This window comes from Zophobas morio, unplaced genomic scaffold (assembly GCF_036711695.1).
Source record: "Zophobas morio isolate AGI-343-1 ecotype UQ-CSIRO unplaced genomic scaffold, CSIRO_AGI_Zmor_V1 ptg000031l, whole genome shotgun sequence".
NCBI classification, from domain to species: domain Eukaryota; kingdom Metazoa; phylum Arthropoda; class Insecta; order Coleoptera; family Tenebrionidae; genus Zophobas; species Zophobas morio.
The window spans coordinates 8,306,549-8,323,399 of NW_026972136.1; the positions used below are offsets into that span (position 1 = coordinate 8,306,549).

A 16,851-nucleotide genomic window follows, 5' to 3' on the forward strand; every position below is an offset into this window, starting at 1 on the left:
TTTAGCCAGTTTGCACTTTTGAATTGCATAATACTTTTTATGACTAGAGTTTTAATTAAAATATCATTCGAAATTTTAGCTCAAAATCGTCCATGAAAAATTTGAATACATCCAGCTTTGAAAAATTATTTTGTTTTCCTCTTGATGAAAGTAAAAAATAACGAATTTTATTTTCTCGATTATTTGCTAAATTCAAAGTGTACGTTTCAAAATTTTCAGTAAATATTGTAATCCTAAAATATTAATTAATAATTAACCAAAATTTCAAGGTGCACTTTAAACAAAATAATATCGCTACTCTAATGTTGATGCAACTGAATAATTTGTGATGTGAATGCAAATTTCTATACAGAAATGACACCATTTACATAGAAAATTTGGGACTGAAATTCAGTGTTTTAGAAAAATGGTTAAGATCCAAATTAGTTTAGTGTCCTTACCTTTTTCACTTGTTTGTTCATTATATTTTCAAAATATTATTAACAGACTTTTGCTATGAAATTTTATATATAACTTATCCATAACTAACTTTATACAACACAGTGGTAGTTTTTTAAAAACAGTTTACTATCATCATTATTTTTAAAGTTTAGGTGAAATTTTTCATCGCGTATTTTCAAGTTCAATATTTCAGTTATTTATGGAAATTTCGGATCACGCTTTTCACCACTGCTTGCAACTTACAAAAGTGTATACGTTACGCAGAAAAGATTGTCGATTTCTTTTGTTAAAAATGAAATACAGCGAAAAGCAGCTTTTTCGACATTAGTTTCTTTCTAGATTTTTTTTCAAAAAAAAAAATAATGGAGATTTTGATTTTTTAAAGATGTGCGATGAAAAATTTCACCAAGATGCTAAAAAGATGACGAAAAACATTTATAAAAAGAAAACTGCTCTCGCCTTACATCACCAAAAGTTTTTAGTACTCTCAAAAATGTAGTACCTACTTGTTACAAAAACATTCTTACAAATCTACAAAAAATTCTAGGATGTAGATCTCAACGAACTGATTCGAAAAACAACGTGTTGATGCTCTTGAAGCAAAGTTTTCTGAAATACATATTCGGTCTGAATTTGAAATTTTGGAAATACTTCAAGAATATCATAATTTTTCATGTGTTGATTCAAGAAAAATTGTTCGAATTTTTGAAAAACTACAGCACTTCTACAAGTGAAAGTCTAAAAAAAATGTGTTTGGTTAATTTTCGAAGGATTTTCAGAAAATGGGCAAACATTTGATTTGATTGAAAAATTTGAATATTAAAACTAGTCCAAAAAATTACCAAAAATTCTGGGATGTAGATGTCGAGGAGCTGATTCGAAAAACATAACGTGTTGATGATCTTGAAGCAACATTTTCTGTAATATTCGGTTTGAAACAGAAATTTTTGAAATAACTCAAGAATTTCCATGTGTTGATTCAGGCAAAATTGTTGGAACTTTTGAAAAACTGAAGCCCAGATAACTTCTGCAAGTGGAAATCTACTAGAAAATGTGTTAATTTTCGAAGAATTCTGAGAAAATGGCAAAAAATTGGATTTGTTTAGGAAATTGCAATTTTCGAAAACTTGCCCAAAAATCTATAAAAAATTCTAGAATGTATATTTTAACGAGCTAATTGGAAAAATATAACGTGTTGTTAGTTTTGAAGCAACATTTTTTGAAAAATTGGGTTTGAAACTGAAACTTTTGGACAGCTCAAAAATGTCATATTTTCATTTGCTGATTTAGAAAAAATTGGAATTTTCGAAAAACCAAAAACCAAGAATAATTTTTACAAGTGGAATTCTACAAGCAAATGTGTTTTTGATTCATTTTCTAAGGATTCTCAGAAAAGGGTCAATTTTGATTTGTCTGAAAAGCGAAATTAAAAAAGTTGCCCAAAAATCCATAAAAGTTTCTGAGGTGTAGATTTCGGCGAGCTGATTCGAAAAATAACGTGTTGTCAGTTTTGAAACAAGATTTTCTGAAATATTCATTTGTAAACTGAAATTTTGAAACACCTCAAGCATGTTTATTTTCATTTGTTGATTCAGGAAATTGGAATTTTCGAAAAACAAAATCCCAAACTAACGTCTACAAGTGGAAATCTATAAAAAAAAATGTGTTTGGTTATTGGTTGGAAAATTTAACTTTTGGAAAAGTTGCTTAAAAATCCACAAACAATTCTGGGATGTAGATTTTGACCAGCTGATTCGGAACATATAATGTATTAATGGCCCTGGAAGGTTTTTTGAAATATGCTGCTTGAAAATGTAACTTTTGAAATTTCTTAAAATTTGTCCTATTTCATTAATCGATTATGAAAATATTGTTGTTCGAAGGGTCCTCCGACAACTTGAAAAAATTCGATTTCGTTTGAAAAATTGAAATTTTGCCCAAAAATCTGATTTTTCCATAACGTCTTGACGATCCGGGAAGTTTTTCTGGCGTATTTTCGGGCAAGAAAAAGAAAAATAACAAATTAATAACTCTAATTATCGACAGTGACTAGACAATATTTCTATGAAGTCTATTAGTTTTTATTATTGAAGAAAATACATTTTATTTACATATATCGATTACCAAAAATTAAACTTGTTAATTGAAATCTGGGACACCAATGAAAATATTTGAGAAGAAATTTTAATAAAACCACAAATTGTTTAAAAAATGAGACCTAAAGACTTCAGATGAATCATAATAATCAATTTTTCAAAAATTAACCCAAGAAAAATCGTTTCTGCTACATCCCTAACATTGACATTGTGCATATTTTCCATTCAATAAAAAACCCAATAAAATATTGCGAACTTAAACACAGCAATTGGTTCATCCTCTAATGAAAGAGTATCAATGGTCGAGCATAGATCAGAGAACACTAATAAAATATGTATAACTGTTCCTGCCAATTTTCCTGCACGCTTTATTCACTTGAAAGCTGCAGATTTGTGTGTGCTTTCGTTCCCCACCAGCGTCAAAGCTCGTCATAGCTTTTATCAGTGACACAGAAACTAAAGTGCCGCGTTCGGAATGCACAAATTCGATTTGAGACAACCAATCTCAGTGAATATTTTAATGTTGAGATTAGTGGGACTGTGGCCGGAGAGACACGAATCGTATCAGCCAAATTTATACACACTGTACGCACTTATTTCCATCGTCGGGATTATGGGCAGCCACAACTTTTTTCAAACAATGCACATTTGTTTCGTTTACAACGATTTGGAAGCTTTAGCAGCTAGTATTTTCATTACAACGACGGACGTTTTAGTGTCCGTGAAAATGTGCTTCTTTATACACAACATAAAAATAGTGAAGAAAGTAATTTTTTCGTTGAACGATGACGCGTTTCAACCAAAAGGTACAAGACAAGTTGAGATGTTGCGGAGTAGTTTGAAGTTTTGGAAATTCGTGAATGTGTGGTATTTTGCTATGCTTAGTACAACGTCCACGATTTGGTTGATTCTTCCGATTTTGACCGGGTCTGTTCAAAGTAAGCAGTTACCTCTTGAGGCTTGGTACTTTTACGACACCAGTACTTCGCCACTTTATGAAATAACTTACATTTATCAGTGTGTATCAATAGCTTTTTTGGTCGTAAGTACCATAAATATAGACTTGTTGGTGTTAGCTTTGATGGTATACATTATTGGCCAGTGTGACAACTTGTGTGATTCCATGAAAAATCTTGAAACTAATGAAAAACGCAATGTTGATAAAAGGATAATACGTTGTATAAAGCACCACAAAAAAATCCTAAGGTTGTAACCAAAAACGAAAAGTTACTTTTGGCTTATTTAAAATCCAAATATTTTCAGTTTTGCCCAAGATAGCAATCAGTTTTTCGATAAAATTATTTTGGGTCAGTTTGTTACCAGTACAGTTGTTCTAGCATCGACGATGTTCCAGTTGTCTTTGGTGAGTTTCACTGGTGGTTATTCGAATAATACAATGTTGTGGTTTTTGAAAGGTGAACCCTTTTAGTAAAGAAGGATTCATCAGAATAATGTACACGACAGCAATGATGACACAAATTTTTGTTTATTGTTGGTTTGGAAACGAAGTCGAGCTAAAGGTGAGAAGATTTATTCATATACACTAATTTTTAATTTTGATTTAAACTAAACAAGAATCTGTATTAAAAAAAATTATGTTCTAAAATTGACACAAGAAAAGATACTAAACATGTTTAATTGATCTTCTTTTAGAAATTTATTTTTTTATTATTATTATTTTAAAAATATGAGCGAATTCTTCTAGTTTTGTAGTTATATTCTGTTTCCTAAAAAGGTTTCATTGCGTTCAATTATTTCGCCCAACTGATGAAAAACAATTCTCAGTTTTGGAACTAACCTAGGGCCGGTTGCATAAACGCAAATCAAATTTAATCTCTGATTAACTCCATAGTAACGATTGTTATTATCATAGTTACAGTTGTTCTTAATCAGAGATTAAGTTTGATTTGCGTTTATGCAACCGGCCCCTAACCCCTAATGTATTAGAAATCAATACAAGTATCCATATATTATCTCTCTTTGTCATTTTAATTTGTAATTATTTTTAATAAGGTAATAAATAAATAAATTAATAACATTCTTGGATTTCACCCGAAATATGTCGAAGACTAGTCAAAATTTTACTAAATCATAAAACCTCCACACTAATCTACTATAATTTGTTAAATATAATTGTAATTTTTTATTATTTCCTGTGCGTAGGTTAAGAAGTATAGTAATATAACATATAATATATAGTAGGAAAAAAGTGATCTCCCGTTTCCGTCTGTCCGTCTGTCCTCTGTATCGATTTTGTATCTATGTTGGGAATATCATGTAGATAGTAAAACGCTAACCAAAATTTGGTTAATCATCCCCACCATCAATAGGATCTAAAATTGTCATGTCGAAAATTTACAGTTGGTACTAAATGTTTTATTAATTTTATAAAATAATGCATTTGTGGTGTATCAATCAATATTAACTTTTTATGCTAGACATCCACATTTTTGGAAAAAAAGTTTATTCGTTTATGCCCTCTAAAAAAATTGATGACGTCATCTCAAAATTTTACCGAATAAGTACTCTCTGATATATGCAAAATCTGATGACTTTATGTATACTTGTGGTTTACGAACGACGCACTTCATTTTCCCGAAAATTTGGGCATGCAGTACTGTTATTATTAGTATAACATCTATCGAAGGTGATATAAGTGTCCTCGCAAAAATATTCATAACCTTATATTTTTATTTTTACTTATAACTTATAAGGGTTGCCATGAAAAATAAAATTTGCAAAAATCTTATTATTTTTCGAAAAAACTGGTTTTATTGTATAGTATTTCTCGAATGAATAAACATAGTATCTTTGAAAATTCATAGTAATCGATTCGGTAGTTTATTCATCAAAAAAAAAAACGGAAATGCATGTGATTCGGAAATAAAGACACTAAATCACAAATATAATTAAATTTTTATTGACGTTGGAATAATATACTAGTGTACGCTTATCTAAAAGCTGAATCTTATTGTAAGCACACTGTACTTACGTTTCTTACTGAACAGAAAAACATTACATTGGATACTACCAACATAAATACGGTAATTCGAGAGATTATTTAATGAAAGAGTATCTATAGTACAGGTCATAAAATATGTATAACTGTTCTGTCAATTTTGCTGGCTGTGCTTTTATTCGTTTAGAAGTCGTTCACTCGTGAGTGCTTTCTTCCTCTACACACATCAAAGCTCAATCCGCCGCGAAATCTGGTCACATTTTTTCTTTATTCGCAACTACGGGCATTTTGATTAAAAAGAAATTATTAGCTCGTGATGCAAAAGTTCGACTGGATTTACACAATACGGTCACACATTTTAATGTTAAAAATCATGGGCCTACATATTAAAAGTGATGAGAAACCTGCATCGAATTTGTACAAAATGTACACATTTTTCACAGTTGTCGTTGTAATGGGCGGAAACAATCTCTTCCAAACAGTGAACGTTTATTTTTTCTGTAAAGACTTGGAAGCTGTAACACCTATTATCGTCGTGGCAAGTTCGTGTATTCTGGTGTCTGTAAAAATCCACTTCTTTCAGCGAAATATGAACATCATCAATAACCTTATACTCTCTTTAAACTGTGATATATTTCAACCGAAAACTGAAAAACAAAGAAGAGCTGCTGGACTGGTATTATATTTCTTTAAGTTTGTCTATCTGTCTTTCTTCTCCATGGCGGGTGTGGCATCATCCGCGTGGTTACTAATTCCAGTTTTGAGTAACAAAACTCAAGATAAACAGCTACCATTTTCTGCATGGTATCCATATGATAGTACAACGTCACCTCTGTACGAATTTACCTATATTTATCAGTGTATTGCCATATTTTACCTCGTCACAACTGTGGTTCATATAGATACACTAATTTTGTTTCTCATGATGTACATTACAATCCAGTGTGATGATTTGTGTGATGATCTTAAAAATCTTCGCCATGATCTATACAATATCAACGAAAGGGTGATTGCCTGCGTCCAGCACCACCAAGCTATCTTGAGGTATTTCCGCAATAAAACACACCACTTTAACGTTTTTGATGTCTTGAATATTTCCAGTTCAGCTGTGAACAGTAATAAATTTTTCGATAAGATGATTTTAGGTCAGTTTGTCAGTAGCACGGTTGCTTTTGCAGTAAATATGTTTCAGTTGTCTTTGGTAAGTTTCACTGCAATGTTGGCGGACCGATAATATTCCGATTTTTTGATAGGTCGCTAATTTAGGTAGTGAAGGTGTAAATAGTGTTTTTAACGCCATGGCAGTGATCACACAGATTTTTATTTACTGCTGGTTTGGAGAGGAAGTTCAGATTAAGGTAGGAATTATTGACGTTACTGATGAGTGAATTCGTGTCCAAAAAAATGTTGTCGTGGTTTTTCTAAAATCAAACTTATTTATAAAATTCAAAAAGAGATTTATTCCAAAAAAAGGCTTAATAGTATCATAAAAAAGAAATTGAGGCAAATATTTGCACTCTGTACTGCAACTACGTCACAGGATTTTGTTTTAACATCCTGTAGTCACATTTCTGCAGACCTGTAGTTATTAATAAATTATTAATGGATCGAAAATTTAAGACAAGATGTAACTCTGTAAAAAATAAAATAATATCCTTGACTAAATTCCGTAAGCACAATTTACCTAGCAATTAAAAAACAATAAAATATTTAAATTTAAGTTCGCTTAATTAGGTAGTGGCATTTTATTAAATTATATAATAACAGTGCTCACTCAGCTTCCACGTCAGTTTATAAAAACTCTTCATAAAATATATATACATTGTTATTTTTATGCACAGAACCGAACTGTTAACCCACTAAACACTCCCAAAACCATTCAGCAAACTAAAGAGTGAAGTAATGCTGTTCAAAGTACACGTTCACCACAGTTGATGTGATAATGGGTAATCATAATTTTTCCAGTTGATAAATATTTTTTTCAACTACAAAGACATAGAAGCTTTAGACAATAGCATTTTCATCAATTTTGTAAGGTCAAAACAAGGCACCTTAAAACATCTGGTGGTAGCAATCTATTTATAACCTATAACTGCGACAATTTTATTTCATCAAAAGTTTTAACACATAAATGTCTCAAAGCCAAGATATTTTCGTCTTCATGTATAATTGAAGAATTAAAACCAATTTTGCGAACCATTCTGTTCAATTTGAGATAGTTTTATAGGTGTTTTCTCGACATTTTTTACTTTAGAGCTAAAGAAATAATAAAAAATAAAAACAACTATATAATATAATAATCTACACTGACCAGCAAAAAAAACCGGCCACCCTGAAAAATTTCGCAAAACCATTTCAAAAATTTTTAAGTCAACTAGTGATCGTTATTATTAAATTAAATTTTATTCCGGGTTTATTTGTCTTCTTTTTTTGCTAATCTGTACATCATGTATCAATAGTGAATAGTTCTTTAATAAAATAACGATCACTAGTTAAATTAATAGTTTTTAAAATTTGGTTTTGCTAAATTTTTCACGGTGGCCGATTTTTTTTGCCCGTCAGTGTATAATTATGATCTTATTATTATTAGTTATTCATAGCCCCCAATTTTTGTTTAATTAAACAAAACAAGTATCTTTATTAAAAATATTTTTGTTTATATAATTTTCACAGAGAAAAATACTGAACAGTTTGCTGATGTTCTTTTAAACTTTTTAAAAAAGCCGCGATTTGTTATTACTTATTGAAGAAAATTTCCCCCATATGTACATTATAATTTCTTTAGAAAATATGACCGAACTCTTTTAGTTTTGTATGCTGTTTAGTTTTAGAATGTGTTTAACCAACCCAATTTTGTTTGATATTTATATTGTTTTTTAATTGCGGAACTTTTCTGAAACATGTTCCATGTAAATGATAAAGCGATGAGACAAACAGTTTTCAATTTTGAAACTAATTTGTCAAACTAGAAGTGAAAATACCAAATCGCCCGATGGACCCGAACACTATAGTTTCTTAATTTATGCTCAATATGTAAAAATGGCCTCTCAGCAACAATAATAATTTGAAGTGTTTATGTTTATATATACATCGGAAGAATGTCACATGCAGAACAGAAGATTAAAATTATTAATTAAGCCACAGTAGAACAAAATATTCTGAATAATATTATTATTATAACCATTATTAACTAAAGGCGTGCATATTTCCACATTTTTGAGGTAATGGGGTGACTCGATCAATAAAAAATCAGAGAGCGATTAATTTTATTAAATTTATCCTATCTAATAAAAAATGGTGTAGGGTGGCTAGATAGATATAGATATATTTTGATTCAAAATTTACTATGCTTATGATAACCTTGAAATGCCTGCAAGATTTCAAAGCATTTGATTTTGCAGTTCCTGATTTAATCCATAAAATAAGCAGACTCATTCGGTTTTTTTTGAGTCACTCTGTATAAGCAATTCTAAAAACATGAAGACAATGATCAATCGCAAGTATAGATTCATCACATTTTGCACATTTTCGATAGGATTTATTTGGTAAAATTTTGAGAGAAATATACATAATTTTATTAAAATGCATGATAACTTTAAAACGTCTGCAAAATTACAAAAATTTCGGCTTTACAGCTCCAGATTTAATCAATAAAATGAATTCATTCATTCATTAACTTTTTTTATTCCTCCTGCATAAGCAATTCTAAAAATATGAAGGCAATGATAAATCATCGTCATAAATTTCTGGGGAGGATAAAGAGATACATTTTAAATACAAATTTACCATGTTTGCGATAACTTTAAAATTTTTGCCAGATTTCAAAGCATTCGATTTTGCAGTTCCTAACTCAATCCATAAAATAAATTGACACGTTCATTAATTTCTTTGAGTCACCCTGTATAAGAATTCTAAAAATATGAAGGCAATTATAAATCAGAAGTATAGACTCATCATGTTTTGCACATTGTCAGTAGGATCTTTTAGGTAAAATTTTGTAACGACATTATCAATATTTTGGGTGGGGATTAACAGATCTAGTTTGATTAAAAATTTATCGTGTTTGCGATAATTTTAAAACGTCTGCAAAACATTCGGATGTCTTGGGTATAAAATCAACAAGTATACAATTTAAAACACATTTGCTATGTAAAATTTTGTACTGGTGGGGACGATTAGACAAAGTTTGGTCCAGAGTATTACCATCTATTTAATATTCATAATACATATATAAAATTTCGAAACGTCCGCAAAACGTGAAAGTGGCAAGTCGTTCCATGAACTCGATTACAATACTTCCTTAGCTTACTTTCAGGAAGTAAAAATTAAATCAAAGCAACAGTTTTTGAACTAATGTGGTTTAAATCATAAAGCGTCCAAGCTTATCTAATTTGTAAGTTACAAATATCAAAAGTTCGTTATCCTTTTTGAAAGAATAAGCTTAATTTTGAACAGAATTTATTAACGATTTTTTATTACCTAATGGAGATAACTCACAAATTTTTCGGACAGAAAAAATTCAGAGTAATCGATTCGGTAGTTTTCTCATTACAAAAAAGTAAATGTGTGCGATTCGAATATCAGGACAGAAGAAAATCGCAAATGCAATTCAATTTTCATTCACGTTGGAATAATGTACTGCACCCTTTTTTAAAACCTGAAACCTATTACAAGCCACACTGTACTTACGTTTGTTACTGAAGAGAAAAACTTTACATTAGATACTACCGATATAAATACGGTAATTCCGGAGATTATTTAATGAAAGAGTATCAATAGCCGGATACAGGTCAAAGAATACCAATAAAATATGTATAACTGCTCTTGTCTGTTTTGTTGCCTGCGATTTTATTCATTTAGAAATCGTACACTCGTGACTGCTTTCTCCCTCTACGCAGATCAAAGATCAGTCCGCGAAAGCTTGTTGTTTAACCGTTTTAAACCCGTTTAAAACTAATAAGTGATGTGTTAATGTTGCAAAAATCCTATTCGAAACAATTATAGTGGATAGTTTTATTTTAAAATTAGTAGAAACTGCGACATTTATGAGCCAAACTTGTCCACAAATTTATTTCTACCGCAGTGTCTTCAAAGCAGGAAAATTTGTTGTTTTAGGTTTAGACAAACAAGAAATTATTTGTACTTTTGACGAGTTTACGATTTTCTAAAGATAGGGTTTGTTCGTGATGCAAAAGTTCGACTGGATTTATACAATACGATCACACATTCTAATGTTAAAAATCATGGGACTACAAATTAAAAGTGATGAGAAACCTGCATCCAATTTGTACAAACTGTACACATTTTTCTCAGTTGTTGTTATAATGGGTGTTCACAATTTTTTCCAGACAGTGAACATTTATTTCGTGTATAAAGACTTGGAAGTTCTAACACCTATTATCGTCGTGACTAGTACGAGTATTCTGGTGTCTGTAAAAATCTACTTCCTTCAGAGAAATATCAGCATCGTCAATAACCTTATACTCTCTTTAAACGGTGATCTATATCAACCAAAAACTGAAAAACAAAGAAGAAATGCTGAACTGACATTATACTTCTTTAATTTTGTCTATCTGTCTTTCTTCTCCCTTGCAGTTATGTCTTCAACTGCATGGTTACTAATTCCAATTCTGAGTAATGGCACTCAAGATAAACAGCTACCATTTTCTGCATGGTATCCGTATGACTGTACAATCTCGCCTCTGTACGAATTTACCTACATTTATCAATGTGTTGCCACATTTTACCTCGTCACAACTGTGGTACATATAGACACATTAATTCTGTTTCTCATAATGTACATCACAATCCAGTGTGATAATTTGTGTGATGATCTTAAAAATCTTCGCCATGACCTGTATAATATCAACGAAAGAATGATTGCTTGCGTCAAGCACCACCAAGCTATCTTGAGGTATTTCTGTAATAGAACACACCACTTTAGTGTTTTTGATATCTTGAACATTTCTAGTTCCGCTGTGGATAGTAATAAATTTTTCGATAAGACTATTTTAGGTCAGTTTGTCACTACCACGGTTACTTTTGCAGTAAATATGTTTCAGTTGTCTTTGGTAGGTTTTCCTGCAATAATGAAGGGCTGACAATTTTACAATTTTTTTAACAGGTTGCTAATTTAAGTCGTGAAGGTGTAAATAGTGTTTTTAACGCCATGGCAGTGATCACACAGATTTTTATTTACTGCTGGTTTGGAGAGGAACTTCAGATTAAGGTAGGAATAATTTAAATTTTTTAACCAGTTGTCGATGTTGCTGATGAGTGAATTCGTGTTCAAAAGATATTTTGTCGTGGTTTTTCTAAAATCAAACTTAGTTACAATATTCAAAAGGGATTTTTTTCGAAAAAAAGAATACATTTTCGACTATTTTGCTTTACAGTTAATAACTTTGACATCTAGAAATAATTGACGAATTAAAACTAATTTTTGCGCACCATTCTGTTCAATTAGATATAATTTTTTAGGTGTTTTCTCGAAATTTTTTACTTTAGAGTTAAAGAAATAATAAAAAATGAAAACAGCTTTAGAAATCACTACACATGTCCATATTTTATCATTGTAAAAATGTGATAACACCAAGTCACCCGATGGACTCGATTACTATAGTTTTTTAACTTACACTCAATAAGTAAAAATTGCCTCTCAGAAATAATAACAACTTGAAGTGAACATTTTTATATCGGGAGAATGTCACCTAGAACTTAGTTCGATTTGAATGAGTTTGTCGCCTCATTATTATTATAAGCCAAGCAAGACTCGTTTTTAATTCGATCAATAAAAAATTAAAGAGTGTTAAATTTTATTTAATCTATTGCTTCTAATGAAAAAAGGGAGTAGGGTGGTTAGATAGCTATATCTTGATTAAAAAATTACCATGCCTGTGATAATCTTGAAACGTCTGCGAGACTTCAAAGCATTTGATTTTGTAGTTCCTGATTTAATCCATTAAATAAATGGACTCATTCATTTTTTTAAGTCACTCTGTATAAGCGATTATAAAAATATGAAGACAATGATCAATCGCAAGTATAGACTCGTCAAATTTTGCACATTTTCAATAGGATTTATTTGGTAGTATTTTGAGATGACGTCATCAATTTTTTGGCGGGATAAACAGATATATTTTTATTAAAATTTACGATAACTTTAAAACGACTGCAAATATTCGGATATCTTGAGTAGAACATCAACACGTATTTATAAACTAGACGTGTATGTTATTTAATACAATTTAAAACTCCTTCACTATGTACCATTTTGAAATGACGTCATCACATTATTAGTTTGGTTAGCGTTTTACCACGTATGTGATATTAATTATAAATTATTTATATCTTCGGTTGATTCGAAGATTATCTGTCCAATAAAAATCCACACGGACGGCGGACAGTCAGACAGACAGACAGACAGACAGATAGACGGAAAAGGGAGACCACTTTTTTCATACTCTAAACGTCCAATGGACTCGATTACCATACTTCCTTAACTTACGCTCGGGAAGTAAAAATAAAATCAAAGCAATAGTTTTTGAACTAACATAGTTGAAATCATAAAACTTCGAGGCTAATCTACTAATTTGTGAATTACAAATATTAAAAATTTCGTTATTCTTTTTCAGTACCGAAACATGTAAGCTTAATTTAATTTTATAACCTAATAGGGATAACTCACGAATTTCTCGGACAGAAAAAATTCAGAGTAATCGATTCGGTGGTTTTCTCATTACACAAAAAGTAAATGTGTGCGGTTCGAAGGAAATCATAAATGCAATTCAATTTTTATTCACGTTGGAATAATGTACTGCACCCTTATTTACAAACTGAAACCAATTACAAGCCACACTGTACTTACGTTTCTGACTGAAGAGAAAAACATTACATTAGAGACTACCGACATAAATACGGTAATTCCGGATATAATTTAATGAAAGAGTATCAATAGCCGGTTACAGGTCAAAGAACACCAATAAAATATGTATAACTCCTGTTGTCAGTTTTGCTCTCTGCGGTTTTATTCATTTAGAAGTCATACACTCGTGAGTGCTTTCTTTCACTACGCAGATGAAAGCTCAGTCCGCGAAAGCTTGTTGCGAGTTTAAAACTAATAAGTGGTGTGTTAATGTTGCAAAAATCCTATTTGAAACAAACAATTATAGTGAATAGTCTTCTAAAATTAATATCAAAATTTATCCAGAAATTTATTTATCCCACGATGTTTTCAAAGCAGGAAAATTTGTTGTTTTGGATTTAGACAGACAAGAAATGATTAGATCTGAAGGTTGAGTTTGTATTTTCTTACTAGACCTCAATCACCATTTACAAAGCGCGTGTTCGTAATGCAAAAGTTCGACTGGATCTATACAATACGGTCACACATTCTAATGTTAAAATTCATGGGACTAGAAATTAAAAGTGATGAGAAACCTGCATCGAATCTGTACAAACTGTACACATTTTTCTCAGTTGTCGTTATAATGGGTGGTCACAATTTTTTCCAGACAGTGAACATTTATTTTGTGTATGAAGATTTAGAAGCTCTAACACCTATTATCGTCGTGACTAGTACTTGTATTCTGGTGTCTGTAAAAATCCATTTCTTTCAGCGAAATATCACCATCATCAATGACCTTATACTCTCGTTAAACAGTGATATATTTCAACCAAAAACTGAACAACAAAGAAGAAGTGCTGAACTGACACTATACTTCTTTAAGATTGTCTATCTGTCTTTCTTATCCCTTGCGGTTATGGCTTCATCCGCATGGTTACTCATTCCAATTTTGACTAAAGGAACTCAAGATAAACAGCTACCATTTGCCGCATGGTATCCCTATGACAGTACGATCTCGCCTCTGTACGAATTTACCTACATTTATCAATGTGTCGCCACACTTTACCTCGTCACAACTATGGTACATATAGACACATTAATTTTTTTTCTCATAATGTACATCACAATCCAGTGTGATAATTTGTGTGATGATCTTAAAAATCTTCACCATGACCTGTATAATGTTGATGTCAATCAAAGGGTCATTGCTTGCGTCAAGCACCACCAAGCTATCTTGAGGTATTTCTGTAACAGAACAAACCACTTTAAAGTTTTTGATGTCTTACACATTTCCAGTTCAGCTGTGGACAGTAATAAATTTTTCGATAAGACTATTTTAGGTCAGTTAGTCACTACAACGGTTACTTTTGCAGTAAATATGTTACAGTTGTCTTTGGTAGGTTTCCCTGCAATTATCGAAAGCTGATAATTTTACGATTTTTCGATAGGTCGTTAATTTAGGTCGTGAAGGTGTAAAGAGTGTTTTTAACGTCATGGCAGTGATCACACAGATTTTTATTTACTGCTGGTTCGGAGAGGAAGTTCAGGTTAAGGTAAGAATCATTTGAATTTTTTGAGCAGTTGCTTTGAATGGTGAATTCGTGTCGAAAAAACGTTTTGTCGTGGTTTTTCTAAAATCAAATTTAGCTACAAAATTCAGAAAGGAATTTAAAAAAAAAGACTTACGGTCTAATAAAGCAAGTTATGAATAGCTGCTAGAATAATCAACGAAAATCGTTAAAGGCATTTTATTACAACTGTTTACTGCAAAACTCTAAAATAAACTTTAAACTTTTTTGATATTATTCCAACACCCTGTAGTTACATTTGTGCACAGAGCTGTACTAATCAATAATGCCTCAAAAATTTAAGCCATGTTGAAATTCTCTAAAAAATGAAATAACAACCTTGAATAAATTCCATAAGCACCATTTACCTACAAATTAAAAAACAATAAAATATTTAAATTCAAGTTCACTTAATTAGGTAGTGGCGTTTTATTAAATTAGATAATAACAGTGCTCACTCAGCTTCCACGTCAGTTTCCAAAGACTCTTCATAAAATATGTATACATTTGACTACCACCTTCCATACAAGATTTATAATGTTATTTTGATGCGCAGAACTAAACTGATAACCCCATTAAACACTCCAAAGACCAGTCAGTAAACTAAAGAGTGAAGTAATGGCGTTCAAAGTGCAAAAGCTTGATTTAAAACGCACACTACGAATGAACATTCTCATGTTAAAATTAATGGGACTGTGGCCTGAAAGTTCCACATACAAACCAAATTTGTACGGTTTTTACGCCTTCATCACAGTTGTTGTGATAATGGGTAGTCACAATTTTTTCCAGTTGATAAATATTTTTTTCACCTACAAAGACATCGAAGCTTTGGCGAATAGCATTTTCATCACAAGCACTGACGTTCTCGTATCTGTGAAAACATGTTTCTTCGTACAAAATCTGAAAATAGTGAAGAAAGTTACAAATATGTGGAACCATGAAGTCTTTCAACCAAAAAGTAGAATTCAAAGCGAAACACTCCAAAGAAACTTGGGTTTTTGGAAACTGATGTATGTTTCGTATTTTTCGATGGTTAGTGTGACGTCTTTCATTTGGATGATTATTCCAATTTTAACTAAAACTGTCCGAAACAAGCAACTACCACTTGCCGCTTGGTACTTCTACGATACTAAAATTTCGCCACTGTATGAAATAACGTACTTTTATCAGTGCGTTGGAACAGCTTTATTGGTCATAACTACCATAAATATGGACTCTCTTGTACTGGCTCTAATGACCTATATAGTCGCCCAGTGCGACAATTTGTGCGATTCTTTTAAGTATATCAACATCGACAAAAGACGCAACAGTGTTAATAGAAACATTGTTGAGTGTATAATACATCATAAAAAAATTTTAAGGTATGTGTAGCGGTTCTTAAAAATGTAATCGAAATTAAAATGTTTCTAGATTTGCTCAAGACAGCAACAAATTTTTTGATAAAATAATTTTGGGACAATTTGCTACCAGTACCATTGTTCTCGCGTCAACTATGTTTCAGTTGTCTTTGGTGAGTTTTCCAAGAAATTTTACATAAATAATGTTTGGAATTTTGTAAGGTCAATCCTTTTAGTAAAGATGGGTTCATTAGAATATTGTACACGGGAACAATAACTTCGCAGATTTTTATTTATTGTTGGTTTGGAAACGAAGTTGAAATCAAGGTGAGACAAAAATGTGGCACTTGCCCCCTAATGTCAGTTAAAAATATGTTCACAATGTGGTATTATTGAGCTTTTCTGTCTTCTTTTATCGAACCTGAGTCGAATTTATCTGTATTTTGCGGACACTTAAAACATCTGATGGTAGAAATTTATTTTTCGATTTCTGCGGAAACGAGAAAAAAGTAAAGACCTAGAACTGCGCCAATTTTTCAAAGTCAACAACTTTTCGTCTTCAATTTAAAATGAATGTATAATTGAAGAATTAAAATTAATCTCG

General features: G+C 31.3%; 1 protein-coding gene across 1 annotated transcript in view; it reads left to right on the forward strand.

The window, feature by feature from the left end:
- Positions 1-14,258: 14,258 nt before the first annotated feature.
- The window catches only part of LOC135139365 (odorant receptor 4-like), a 146,040-nt gene continuing 143,447 nt past the window's right edge, over positions 14,259-16,851 (forward strand). Inside the window, exons 1-4 of the mRNA XM_064069570.1 lie at positions 14,259-14,423; positions 14,475-14,581; positions 14,639-14,738; positions 14,791-14,895. Coding sequence (XP_063925640.1) covers positions 14,259-14,423; positions 14,475-14,581; positions 14,639-14,738; positions 14,791-14,895 — 477 coding nt within the window. The remainder of the gene's footprint in view (positions 14,424-14,474; positions 14,582-14,638; positions 14,739-14,790; positions 14,896-16,851) is intronic.